Below are 14,808 nucleotides of genomic sequence, written 5' to 3' on the forward strand. Positions count from 1 at the left end.
ATAAGTACTAAATCAGGCATCAGTTCCTTCCTACTAAAAACATTAAAAAACAATTCATCAAAAATTCATACTCTGCAGGCTCATAGAGTCCTTTGATACCCTCATCTACAGCAGTGTTTCTCAACCTTTTTATTCATTGTTGCTCTCCTAAGGAACCTTCTTAGACATTTATTTCATACTTGTCTTCCATGAAATTTTAATACTACAGATATACCATATATCTATGTACCATATGTATATCTGTGCTCATACATAAAAAGAATAAGTTTTTGCTCCTTAGAATAATTTTTTTGCCCTTTGGGAGCAATGAATATGTATGATTTAGATATTATACCTCTATGTTTCTCCAAAACCTTTCAAGTCACTCTTACTGCTCACAATTGTATGGGTTTAGAGCTTTAGATTTTTAGCTTAAAGTTTTTCAGTGTGTTAAAATGCAAATATATAGAAAACGTCGATGAACCACAACAAGCCATTTGTATCTTGGTATAAAATAGAAGCTCAGAAAGCCAGTTTCATAAGGGAAAGGAGGAGAATGGGAGGTCACTCTGTATCGGGGCAGGGGAGGGGAAGAGCGGAGAGCCTCTGGTGTTGAAATGCCTGCATCACAATTGTGCTTCAGTCCAGTCCCGTTGAACATATTAACACAAGTCTTTGAAGAAAAGATGCTAGCTCCTATTCATGATGAACAAGAAAACTTAGTCATAAGCCACCTTAGTGGCCATCACCCTATTATTGTGTAAATATTAGGTTTCCTGCTTGTAAAGAATTTGCTGTTTGGTTCCTTTCAGGCCTGTTTGCGTATTCCCAACTGCTATGTGGCCAAGAATAAGTAAGTTTATGTAACGTTCCAAAGAAACTGCTCAAAACCGTGGCTCATTTTAACCAAGGTATGAATAGAAGGCAGAAATGAATTCACAAATACTTCTTTCACATGCAGTGCAAAATATAACTTTTTACTCCTCCAGGCCAAAATGGTCTTAACCATTGAAGTAATTATAGCTCACAACTATAATTTAAAGTTAGATCTGGTTGACTCTAAATTCACACAGGAAAATAATTCACTCATCTTACTGGAACATTGACGTAAATAACTTCATAAAACCCATACAGTTTCAGCAATCCTAGAAAGTGTTGTGAATCCAAATAGAAACAGTTGATAATTTAATAAGACAGTTGATAAAAAAATTTAGTAAGACAACAATAATTGTCTACCATTTATTGGTTAAAGTATTACACTTGTCACTTTATAAATATTACCTATTTAATCGTTACAGCCATCTTTAATATTGGTATCCTTATTTACAAAGAAAATGAGTGCAGAAAGGACAAGTAGTTTTCGTGAAACCACTTGGAAGTGGAGGAGAAGGGTTTTGAACTCCCATCATCTCAAGCTCATGCTTTGCCATCTCACCACAGTGAAATGATGGAAAACTCAAGTCTGCAAACTTTAAATTTTCAATCAAAGGGAGGAAACCTTGGGCAAATGAAGAGGTCATGGATATGGTATGAAAACATTTTATGATTTTGCATGTGAGAAGCTACTGCATAGATGAATTCAACTGCAGGATCCCTTTTAAAAAATATGTGTCTTCGAGGTGGGTATTGGTCAGAATTTTCTTTGAAGGTCATCAAACATGCATGTCTCAGGACCTTGGTAAATGATAAACAAAGTGGTGAACACTTCACACAAGCGTAGGTGCTCTTTCCAGAGGCTGGGATCATTCTCCTAAATCACCAACATCACTTATTTCCCCACCAATGGCACTGAACCTTATGACCTAAAGGGAGCTCCCATGTGAAAAGATTGTCCTTGTTTAAAATATCCGATGCATTTTACACAGGTATACAGTGTCGCCAATATCACAGGATAATGGAAGCCAAGAAGGCAGAAGTGGATTTGCAAAAATAGAGTAAAACTTTAAGAAATCATTTTATACAGGAAATGACCCAATGGTTAGAAGCAGTCTTGAGGAGCCACGATGAAAACCTGGGTCTCCTATTTCCTAGACTAGTACTCTTCTTTACTTATAATACTGTTACCAAGTAGAATAGTGGGCTTGAAATTAAGGCAAAACTTGAACTGCAAATACATAATCAATTATAGACTTTCTCTGTGCAGACTGACCTAATATTTTAATTACTTAAATACACTGAAAAGTGAAAGTATCATTTAAGCTACTAATATAGTTACGTTTACTATATCCCCAATAGGTTATCAAACATTCCTTAAAATAGTTACATTCTTATTTTTTTTTGAGATGGGGTTTCACTCGTTTCCCAGGCTGGAGTGCAGTGGCGCAATCTTGGCTCACCGCAACTTTCGCCTCCCCGCTTCAAGTGATTCTCTTGCTTCAGCCTCCTGAGTAGCTGGGATTACGGGCACATACCACCACAGCCAGCTAATTTTTGTATTTTAGTAGAGATGGGGCTTCACCATGTTGGCCAGGCTGGTCTTGAACTCCTGACCTCAGGCGATCCGCCTGCCTCGGCCTCTCCAAGTGCTGGGATTGCAGGCGTGAGCCACCATGCCTGGCCAAAATAGTGACATTCTTCATACCTCCAAAATAAAGACTGAAATTGTTCTCACACATGAGGTAGTGTTCACAACTGTTCGAAGTATAATCATTGCAATAAAATATATTTTCACCTAAATTTCCTGGAGATTTCAGATATCTGTTTAGCTTTTAACTGGAAAATTCCTCAGCTCAGTGGGTACTTACCAATAGACTCTCTTACGAAAACGTTTGCTTTCCAAATAAATAATCCAAGCCCTAAAATTCCACTAGTATTTTACAATATTAACTTGATAGTAAAAGAAGCATTTTAAAAACATTTATATATTTTCCAATGAAATTCTTATTACGCTCTTTTATAAAATGAGAAAGCTTCCTATATCACCTTCTTTGAAAGATCTGTCAGATTTCTATTAAGACTAATGCATGCAAATGTTATACGTACAAATATTTTATATTGTATAATATACAATTATGAATATTACTAAAAATATACAGCATATTAAAATTTTACCTTTTCATTGTTCCACTTCTTGAAACTAATTTTAAAACTGACAATCTAGGGATTTCCATTTATCTTAAGTATTATAATAATCACATAGAACCAGTCCTTTTTAGAATACATATCAGAGCATTTAACAACATATAGATGTCCAAAATATTTTAAACAAGAAGTTGTGCTAACACTTAGATCATGAAGACTCCATTGTCTTTCACAACTACTGATTAAACCCAAAAATGTTATGCTGATTTTAACGGAACTAAAAAATACAGGTCAAATACTGATCATGACTGCTTCTTTAACTTATATATACATTTCCAAGATTATTCTAAATTGCCAAACCTTGTCACCTAAAAATCTAGTAGGACAAATAATACTAATCATGACATTGCCCAGCACTGTATGAAATCTGTATAACTCTGGAAAATTACAACGAAAGCCAGATATGTATATCTCCTATCATTTTAAAATAAATCAACATTTGTAAATTATGCTACTTACCAAGAAGCATGTTTCTTAGCAATAGTTAAGTCAGCCAGTCTATAATTTCTGTATAACAAATGTATCAGGAGCTGAGAGGTACGTTAACCTGCCACCGGTTTTATTGCAGATTGAGTGTGAGCCTTCACAAACTCCTCCTTGTATCCTAAGTCATCTGGAGTACTGGCCTGACTCCACTCACTCACTGTGTACCTTGTTTGAAACTAACAAACAATACAGTGACTGTCAGTAGATGTTGCCTCCTCAGCCTACAGAGCCAACAAAAATTATGGAAAAGTAGGTTACTTCACTGGAGTTTGAGATGTAAATTCTGAATTGATCATGCTGTTTCTTTAAAATTCCCAAGTAAAATTTTCTACTCAATTCACAAAGTATTTTTAAAATACGTGCTTTATTTTTATTTCTTCTGTTTTCCATTCCACTAATATTTGCTTATCTTTATTAATGTCTGCTTCCAAGTTCTTTTACTTTGATAAACTTTTTCTAGTTTTTATGATGCATACATGGCTCACCAATGATAAGAAAATACAGATATATTTATTATTTGGTGCTATGAGCTTGAACCTCCAATGATATTTCAGTTTCATGATGGATTGTTTGACTCCAATACAAAGATAATTATTTCTGAAATAGGCTTCTCCTGAGAGAAGAACAAGCCTTACAGTTTTTAAGCAATAAGGATATTACAGTGAACATTCAACAAAGGAACATCTCGTCTCTTGTTATTTTTCTATGGCATGTGTATTAACAATTTTTAAAAAATAAAATTTGTCTGGGCCCAAAAGAAGAATACATAGCATGCAAGCCAGCACTAAAGCCAATGAGATGAATGTGATTTCTGAGACTATGTTTTCTAAAATAGAAAATAAAATGACATGCCCAAATATTAGCATATTTTAGCAATTGCTTTTATATTATCCTCCAATAGATACTGTCTTTTACTTGTTATAATGACAGAGGACAGCAGTTTAGCTTCCCAGAGTCCTAATAGTGAAGTGTTATCGGTACTTGTTCATACTTCTATATTTCTCTATTCCTTAATTTGGAGATTCAATGTTAACATGACTAGTTACTTTTATTTTGGCCAAAGCAAGGTTAAAAAGTTAAAAATAGGAAAAGCGAGGGAGAGAAGGTTTCAGAAAACTGTAAAAGGGAAATGAATCTAAGTTGGTAAAAGGAAAATGGGGAAGGACTATGAAAACAGGATAATTTAAAGCAAAGGGAACAAAGAAAGAGAAATGGCTAAGGATGACAATTACAAAAGAGACCAAGGCCTATTTTTGCCATTATGAAATTTAGGCCTCTTGCATATTCAATAGATATATCAAATATATGTATATTCCCTGGTTCTGAGGCCTTGAACTTGAACTGAGCCATGCCACCAGCATCCTGGGTCTCCAGCTTGCAGACAGCCTGTCGTAGACTTCTAAGCCTCCATAATTGTGTGAGTCAATTCCCTTAATCCCCCTCATATATCTATATCTGATATCTACATCTATATCTTGTTGATTCTGCATCTCTGGAGAACCCTGTCTAATATACCAGGTGATGCTGGTGTTACTTGTCCTGGGACCACACTTTGAGAACCATTGCTCTACCTTATTAGGTTACCCCTAACATCTAGGATGAGGATAATATCCATTATAAATTGCTTTATTGCCATATTACTTAGAATCTAAGACTTTTCAAACACATTTTCACAGCTCTAAATCAGTGTGCATCCATAATCATTTGCATCTTATAATAACTACCCACAAGGAAGTATTCACGACTGTGGTGGTTGATATCAGTGTGTGCATGAACTTGTGTCATAGCTGTTCATATCGTTCCCTCAGTTGAGTGATATCATTTTTGAATCACATAAATGACATCATTTTTGAGTCATATACCATGTATTCAGTTTAATTGCCATTTAAAAATGGTTTTGAACACTTACACTTAAAAAGAAGTACTATGATTTGGCATTAAGGTCACTTTTTAAAAACCATGTGATTTGGCTTTAATAATAAAAGTCATTAAATACTAAGCTAGCATATAAACAGGTGTGGGATATAGATTTGTTATTAGTGAAGCAGATGTTCATTATTGGAGGAATTACAGCAGTTTCAGCTTGTCTTGCAAAGTAGCAATCCATTGCATGAAAGGACAGGAGAAAGGTAACCACAAGTGGAGGAAGCTGTGCTATATACAAAAGTTTGCCTATCACAGGCCCAGCAATGCAGCTAACTGAAGGCAGAAGAAATTGCTAATCCTTCTGAATAGAAATATCAAAAGATAAGTGGCTGGTGTGAATAACAGATCCAGAGGGACTTTTTTAAAGGTCTGTGTTATAGTTTATGGGCAATTTTTTTTTTTTTTTTTTTTTTTTTTTTGTGGACAGTGAGGTACTTCTTGCCTCTAGAACTTCGAAACAATACATTTCTGTTGTTTAAGGCATTCAGTCTGTGGTACTTTATTACCACAGCCTTAGCAAACTAATACAGCATCTTTACCAGGTGCTTGACATTAAGTATATACTAATTTCATAAAAGGAATTGGAGAACTGAGCATCTGGCTCTTTCTCTAAAAAGTTTGAATAGCAGTAGGATTATCTGTTTTTGGAAGGTTAGATGGAACTGGGATGTTTTCCATTTGTACTCCCCTTAATTCTTCCTTCATCAGGTTGGCCATGGATGTCTATTTAAGTGAATCCCCCCGAAAAGAATCAGCTGCTTTTTAAAATACTTGCTTTATTTTTATTTCTTCTGTTTTCCATTCCACTAATATTTGCTTTTTATCTTTATTAATGTCTGCTTCCAAGTTCTTTTACTTTGATAAACGTTTTCTAGTTTTTATGATGCATACATGGCTCATTTATTTTCAATTTTTGTTTTTTTTAAATACTAAAAATCACTGAGGAGCACAGTTTTTAATAAGAAGTTTTCCCTTCCATTAACTTTTAGATACTCTATCATTTTAGTTTTGATTTTCCTCTTCTCTCCTTACTTGATGGTTAAAGACTTAACTGAGAGAGAAATAAAAAGTTATCTTTCAATTCTGTCTTTAATATTAATTAGTTGTTTTTGCCTAAGGCCAATTACTCACCTTGCATGAACTTCTGTAATATTGACTGTGTGAGGATCAAACCAACTAAATATGATGGTACTTGAAACCATAAATTGCTATACATATTTAAGTTATTGTTTTCATTATTTTTTGACCAATTAGCTACACATAAAAATATCAGAGTACCTTAGGGACACCAGAATTGCTTAACTGAATTTTAATTCTTCATTTATGTTTAGTGTATTATCAGTCATCCCTCAAGTTGTCTACAGGTTTACGATTTTATGGAAAAATGATAACCATTCACCTACTAGCACTCAGTTTTAGTTGCTGTCTTTCATCAAGGACAGCAATTATTTTAAAAATCTATCTCATGAAGGCTGGGAGCGTTGGCTCACGCCTGTAATCCCAGCACTTTGGGAGGCCGAGGCGGGCGGATCATGAGGTCAGAAGATCGAGACCATCCTGGCTAACATGGGGAAACCCCGTCTCTACTAAAAATACAAAAAATTAGCCGGGAGTGGTGGCGGGTGCCTGTAGTCCCAGCTACTCGGAAGGCTGAGGTAGGAGAATGGCGTGAACTCGGGAGGCGGAGCTTGCAGTGAGCCGAGATCGTCCCGCTGCACTCCAGCCTAGGCGGCAGAGCGAGACTCCGTCTCAAAAAAAAAATTTATCTCATGAAATAATCTCTCATTATCATTTAAAAGCAGGAACAGAAGGAACTAAGTGCTAGCTATGCGTCAGGCATCCTTCCGGGGACTTTACATTCAGTTCTCATACAGTCATTGTACAGATTAAGCCAATGAGACCAAGATAGCATAAGCAAATTGTCCAGGGTCACAAATCTAAATCCAGTGGTCCTACCAAGCTTCCTCCTTGTAAAATCCAGAGAATTGAGGCAGCAGAATTAAACTAAAGTTTTTCTGTAATGATTTCCAGAAAATGTAAAATTTCATATTTTTTTGGAATTATAAATAGTTTTAAGTAAAAAAAATTTTTTTTTTTTTCAAAAAAGCAAGTGGTTCTTTTTGTTTCTCTTTGGCTTTCTTTTTTCCTTCAGGGGATTTTTTTTTTCTTTTATTCCCCTCTTCAGGGTAGAACTAAAGTATCTAAGAGTAGATTGTTTAAACCATACCAATATTTCACATTTTTCTATAATGCTAAATATTAAGTTCTTGAATTATCCATTAATATTTCATATTTATTGTCTAAAATATGTGTCAATTGTTCAATTGCATTCATTTTAATACTTAGGCTTCACTTAAGACCATCTAAAGGCATTAACTAATATTATTTCTGGTGAAATTATGCTTAACTGAGGAAAAATTGTAGCCGAATAGTTTTTCAATTTTTCACAAGTACAGCTCTCTGTAGATACAGATAATTGCTGTTAACTAGGCTACTGCTTATTTGAATAGATTGAACACTGAGGGAGTTACATGAGTTCTGAGTTTGAAAATCCAGAAGAGAGAAATAAAGAACAAAAAGAAAAAATTGTTGTGTGAGTGAAAATGTTCATTACATTATGTATAATCACAAACATATGGAGACATCCTAAATGTCCAACAGCAGAAGACTGGATGTGTCTTGTATTATGAAATATTATAAAATATATTAAGTGATATAAGAAAATGTATACTATGTAACAAGTGGGGAAAATAATGTAGAACTGGATATACAATAGAAGTCAACTACGTAAAAATATACATATCATATATTGATGTAAATGTTTGTGCACATTTACAGAAACATATTTGGAAGTACTCCAAAATATGTTAACATTGCAGGATTTTTGTTTATTATTTACCATTTTCTGTGTTTTTATTATTTTTGCACTAAATTATAAAAGCCCTCATTTAAAAAATGATAGTGGGAAGTGTTTGACTATGAAAAAAATTTTACACAGTTTACAAAAACCTGGATTCAGAATTAGCTAATTTAAATAAACCCATTTAAAAACTTTATAGTAAGTAAATCTTGAGAACTAGACAAGTTCTCAGGTTTCTTCTGGGCCGTACTGATCCTCTGGTTCCACAGGAGTAAGGTGCTAGGCCTGTGCAAGCACATGGACTAAAGACACGTGGGAGGCTCACACTGATCACTGTCACAATGCTAATGTATAGCAAGTGGTGTGAAATAAACAAGATAAAGGAAATGAGGATAATGATAATACAATATTTATAGTGAGCTACAATGATCACTTCCCGCAACTCCTCAGTGACTTAATCTTTTCACCTGTAGTATCTGCATCTCTGCATCCATATAGATGAGCATCAGAAGCTTTCAGAGAGGTGACGGCGAGAATCCAGCTCAGAGACTGGTTTACATGCATGATTTTTTTCAAGGCACTAAATCTTTTTAACCACTACGGTGACATTGCCATTTCTACCCAGACATTTAACTTGGACAAAGGCAATAATTTATATGCTTGGAAGCTGAGGCTCCCCGGAAACCTTTATAACCTGGCCCTCATTAAACTATTTATTCTCTAGCAGTGTCATCAGATTTCCATGACAACATCATGCTGTATAATTAACATGGTTCGAACTAGTCACATCTTTGCACAACTGGACACATCAAAATAATTGAATTATATCATCACTGATGCCACCAGACAGAGCACCCGCTCCTTTCCTACACTGGATAGCAGATGTTCAAATAACGCAATGTAGGTTTTCCTAAAATAGATGCTCAGATATGTCAAGTTTTTCAACAGGGTTAAATTAGAAGTGCTATGTTTTTTTTTCTTCTTTTCATTAAAAAAATTCTCTACCTGCTCAGTGTGCACCCACTCTACCTTGCTTATTTCTATGCAAAGCCAGCTGGTCCTCTCAGGCAGAGTTTGCCTAGGGCAGCAAAATGCTCTAACTGTTTATCCCGTGTGAGTGATTGCCAGCTGGGACGAATGTGTTTTTCCTAGTTTGCCCACGGCGTATATTCAGAGGGAGATGGACGAGACCATGAAACTTTGTACAAGTCGCACTATTTTGTAGTGAGATGATATTCTGCAAACAAAAATGTTAAGATACATCTAATGTTGGGAGATGAAAACCCAAAAAGATTTTAAGATTTGCTCCCTATAAACATAAAATCTAAAAAAATTTTCATTAAGGAAATCACCATAGGTTTTTGTTTTATTTCCAGAGTTGGTTACAATAGATGTTTGCCTATGAGACTGAAAATCATGTATTTTATAAGAGTTGAGTTAGCTGAAGTCAAAACTGCTGAAATATTGTCTGAGAGGCATATGGCAATAGCTTCCCCTCCTGTGATTTAACATTGTTAAATTAGCTATAAAATATTTTTATCAGTAATATACTGTTTTCCAAGATAATTCACACATATAAATTCCAAACCATCTTACTAATGAAAAGATAAAGGATTGCTTCGTTCAGAGGAATTACTTGCTTTCAAATGGAGAATATAGTTTTAAGAAAAGATTTAACAAACAGATGTTTTAAAATTTTGAATACATGTCATATAATCACAGAATCTCAATTCTTCAAATGACTCCAAAACCATCTCATTTTATTAATGAAGAAAGTGACACCAAGAGAGGAAAATCATCTTTTGTCACTTAGCTGGTTCAGTGAAAAATCACAAGAATATTTATTCATTCTTTTAATCTTTATTGAGTTTCCACTCTGGGCCAGGCCCTGCTCTGAGTGCTGAGGCTACGGGAGCTCCTGCTCTCATGGAGCTTATGTTAGACTAATGTTTCCTGATTCTGATCACAGAGCTCTTTTCATTTGCTCACATATTTCTCTCACCAAAAGGGCTAATCTACAAAATGTATGAACAGACTCTAACATCTAATAAAAATACCTGTGGCTGTTGTTGTTGTTGTTTTATCTAGATTCATTTATCATGGTTATTTTTTGAAGATTATCACATTTATCCATATTAAGATGAAAACTCCCAGATCTTTATGTGTCTTTCAATTAACAACTTGCATAATAAAATATGTATTACATTTCTTATATTAATTAACATTTTTTGGGTTTGGTGGCATAATACAATTGGCAAAATTTTAGTTTTTCATCTCTGCTGCCCCTTCCCCTCCACCAAAAGGGAAAGATTCTGAAATTCAGAGATATTGATATGCTATTTCTGTGGATTTTTTTCCCCAACTCAATCTTAATACCTACATTAACCTTCAGTAGTCATTAGTCATTATATGGTTATATTCAACAAAATAATTTAGAGAAATAGCCATATAATATCAAGTGAGCTTAAAACAGTCTGGAAACACAATAGTAAATCAGGAAGACTTCTGAGTTCTTGTCACTAATATTCTGCAGAAATCATGTACCATGCATGTGCTGCAACTTTTAGCTGGAAAAAACTTAGTCTCCCTCCCCTCTACCATTTTGTAGTTAAGGCAGAATACCAGAAATGTGTCCAGTGCTTGCCAGCCCGCAGCCTCTTCTACCTAATCTAACCCCTTTTTGTACCACATGACTCTATCCCATTCCAGCCATAGCTGACTGGACCAGGTGTGGGTCACTGATTTAGAGGCAGCTAATCAGAGACAATGTGACTGGTGGCCTGGTTCAAAACGATGTGCTAATCCATCCCTCAGGAACTGGGAAGATGTGGAACAGTGGAGTAAATGCTGGAAAGTGCCAAGCTCTGACCAGCTTCATTGGGAGCTATGTTTAAGCCAGAGTTTATAGGGAAGAAGGAAACGTCCCTAGAGAGAGGAGAATACAACATACAGTGCACAGATGACCAGATGTCATAAGACAGGTATACACTGATGGAGGGAAAAGATGATTCCCTATGATTTTCCAGGTAACTGACATCAGTTGTATTTAAGTCCCAGCCAGCTACAATCACTGACCTTAGATTTCTTGAGATTAACTGTTGTATTCTCAAAAGAGATCTCCTCCTCCTTAACTTGGCCTGACTCTGTCTATTCCTTGTAACCAAACAAATCCTAATCAAGAGAAAATGACTTTTCATGTATCTAGACTTAGTTTTCTCCACAAGAAAAGAGCAAAAGTTAATCACAAGTGATGGTACTCAATTCCTCTTAAGTCTCTGAAGGATCACCCTATCCATAAGTCAATTTGGGGTACTGGTTCATATGCATTAATATTAATGGCATGATGATATTTAATAATTTCTACAACCTCTTATGTATAAAATTATGAGGGTCACACAAGACCATAGTACTGAATTAATCTTTTCCATTTTTTAACCTCAAAATATCAGTTGGTAATACTCATACAGTTACCTTAATTTTTCCCTTTTCTCTATCAAAGGCACTGAAAAACAGGCATCTGAAGAGACCACAAAATACAGTAGTCTGTCCTTTTGATTTTCCATGCCCTCATATTCTCCTTTATCAAACTACTTTTTAGCTACTTCTTCCAGTGAATTTTGCTCCTAAAATAGTATATTCATGATGGGTTCCTTTTTATTTCCATTTCATTAGTCACTAACCCTCCTCAAGCTAAATGGATGGAAACAGTGCATTTTCTCTATTTTTGTTTTGCACATAAAGATTTGGTTGAAGTGTTTTGCTCTACAAGTTCATCTTATCACACAGTTCCTGGAGCCAACACCTTTCTTTTTTTTTTTTTTTTTTAACTTTCTATATTTGATTTGTTTCTGCTGAGAGGAGGGTCTACAAAAATTCATTGCTACTACCTCGTAAGCTAGGGGAAAAAAGGGACAATTTTAATTTTTTGTGATGTAAAGGAAACATCATTTTTAGCCAATCATAGTTTTAATTCTAAAGATTTATTAAAATGATACAGTAGATATTGTTCAGCAATGGCTTGGAGCCATCTGAAGCACTTTATCCTGTCTGGGATTTTCCAACTAAAAGGAAAATAAAGAATTTTGGGCAGTTAAAAGGGGAAATATTGATATAATTAAAAGGCTAGAAAATAGAAGGAAAGCTTAAAAAGTATAGTAAAAAGAATATCAAGGTACAGCTTCAAGTATGTAAATGGCTGTATGTTACAAAGCATAGAGACAACACAGAACTATGAAGAGAGCATATTTAGTTGCAATACTGTCAAAAAATACTTGAGTGTCAGAAGATGCTTTAAAGGTTCTATCTGTATTAACTAATATATTATGATTATTCTAATTTTACACATGAGGAAACTGAAGCCCAGAGACTCTAGGTAACTTACCCAAGGTTACACAGCTAGGGGAAGTTGAGGAGTGGGGATTTGAAAGCAGGAGTTCTGGCCCTGCAGCTGGACCCTTTAATCACAGACTGTCCATCCTCTGTAAATATCTTGAACAGTAGTTCTCAAATTGGTTACACATTAAAACCATCTCAGGAGCATTTCGAAGCACATCAACACATAGGCTCGAACTCCCAAAGACTCTGACTTAATGGGCTTAGGTGGGGCCTGTCATCAGCATATTTAAAATTCCCAGCATATTTTTTAAGTCTCCAGATGATTCTAAAGTGCACAGTGACCACTAAGCCCAGATCACCTGGCTATTTAGTGGCCTAGCCAGAAGCAGCCTCTAGGTATCTTGACTTTTTCCTCTACATGATAGCGGCTCCCAACTTCAGCAAATTGAGGGGGAAAATGAAGAAACACATTTTTACTCTGGAGTAATGAATTTGAGTTTCTTAAACAAAGAAGCTTTCATTCACTGGTGATCATGAAACACAAGGATGGGGTTTCTTTGGAGGTTATTAAAGCTAAGATGGATTCTCAATTTTCTGAAACAATTATGTTAATGAGAAACTGATGAACCTTTCCAAACTTCTTTTAGGTACTGAAGCACTAATACAGTTTAGACACCAGAGGTCTCACAAGTTAAACCCTCTATATAATATAGAGCCCTCCTGAGAATCAACTTAAGGTGAAATGTTTTAAAGAAGAGATAATGGTGGTGGTGTGGCAGTAAATGTTGAGCAACCAGCTCTCTGGAGGTGAGGGAAAATCCCTGATTAGCAGTGTTTACAAAATCATGGTGTTAATACTTTCACCATTGCCAATTGACAGCTAACAGCATGACATTATTGAGTGTGGAATTGGGAGGAGATGTGCAGTAGCATGCTACTCTATAGTACTTCCACCATACAGATGCAACAGTCATAAAAAAAACTCAAGAGCATGGATAGTAGTAGAATGTAAAAACAAAAATAAAAACAAACAAACAAAAACATAGGAACTAATAGGTCTTGAATATTTATTACTTTGAAATACAATTCATTTAATGTACATTTATATAATTTATTTTAAAAACAGCTATATTTAATAACTGGCAAAATTTCTGAAAAGCTAATGATTGGTTCTCATGAGCTGGTCCAACATACCACTGAAAAGGCATCCACTTAATCACGGAGTTTTCTTGGAGAAGGACAATATTTAATGAAATAATTTGAATAAGAATGAGTGAATTTAGGGGGTACATACAGCCTAAAGAGATAAAGTTTCTTCATTAATTGAGATTTCTCAAAAATGAGAACTTTTGATTAAATCCTCCAGAGCAAATCCAGCCTTCATTGTGAGCAGTGGAGGATAAAGGCTAAGAGTGTGGGCTCTGGGTCAGAATAACTGTACTTAGTTTTCCTAGCTTGCCCATCTGTAACTCTGTGACCTTGGAAAAGTCACTTATCTATAGTTTCTCCATCTACAGAATGTGATGATAATGGCACCCACCTCATAGAATTGTTGAAAGAATTAAATGAGATACTACACGTGAAGCACTTGCAACAGTGACCGGCACACAGCAAATGCTTGGTGAATATTAGCTACCACTATTGTATCAAAGTGCCTTCAAGTATAAAAACTTCATCTATTTGAGATGGTTCTGGCCACTGTCAGCTGCTTAATGTTCCTCAACACAATAAGAACTTCCAAGAGTGTCTTTGGCTTTTCTTATGCTCCTCCTGCTTGAAATACTGAATTCCTGCATGTCATTTCCAGCTCAGCTCAAAAATATTCTCTTTTTCTGATTAGCCTGCATCATGGATGCAATCTGGTCCCTCTTGAGGGATTTTAGTAAAATGTGAGAAGAGAGAGCTAATTTAAAAATGGAATTATTAATAAAAAGGAAGCAGAACTTAAACCTTTGGGAAATTCACAACCTATTATATTGAAAAACATGTTCAAGACAAAACACGAAGGGTGTGGCCAAATGATGATGATCTGAGAAGATGAGTCAGCTGTCTAAACAAAATCCAGGACTTATTATTGTCCAAGATGCTAAAACAAATGACTCCAAAAGCAATTCAGAAATCATCAGGGCTGCCACCCTCAT

At 35.3% G+C, this 14,808-nt stretch overlaps 1 protein-coding gene across 6 annotated transcripts in view; it reads right to left on the reverse strand.

The window, feature by feature from the left end:
* ZNF385B (zinc finger protein 385B) overlaps window positions 1-14,808 on the reverse strand; it is a 420,524-nt gene that overhangs the window by 218,865 nt on the left and 186,851 nt on the right. The window contains exon 1 of one of the 6 annotated variants that reach the window (XM_063712901.1): window positions 3,520-3,767. The exons of the other annotated variants lie outside the window; for them this stretch is intronic. Coding sequence (XP_063568971.1) covers window positions 3,520-3,529 — 10 coding nt within the window. The 5' untranslated portion in view covers window positions 3,530-3,767. Of the gene's footprint in view, window positions 1-3,519; window positions 3,768-14,808 lie in introns of those variants that run through there. 6 annotated transcript variants of the gene reach the window in all.

This window comes from Pongo abelii, chromosome 11, assembly GCF_028885655.2.
Source record: "Pongo abelii isolate AG06213 chromosome 11, NHGRI_mPonAbe1-v2.0_pri, whole genome shotgun sequence".
Taxonomy (NCBI): domain Eukaryota; kingdom Metazoa; phylum Chordata; class Mammalia; order Primates; family Hominidae; genus Pongo; species Pongo abelii.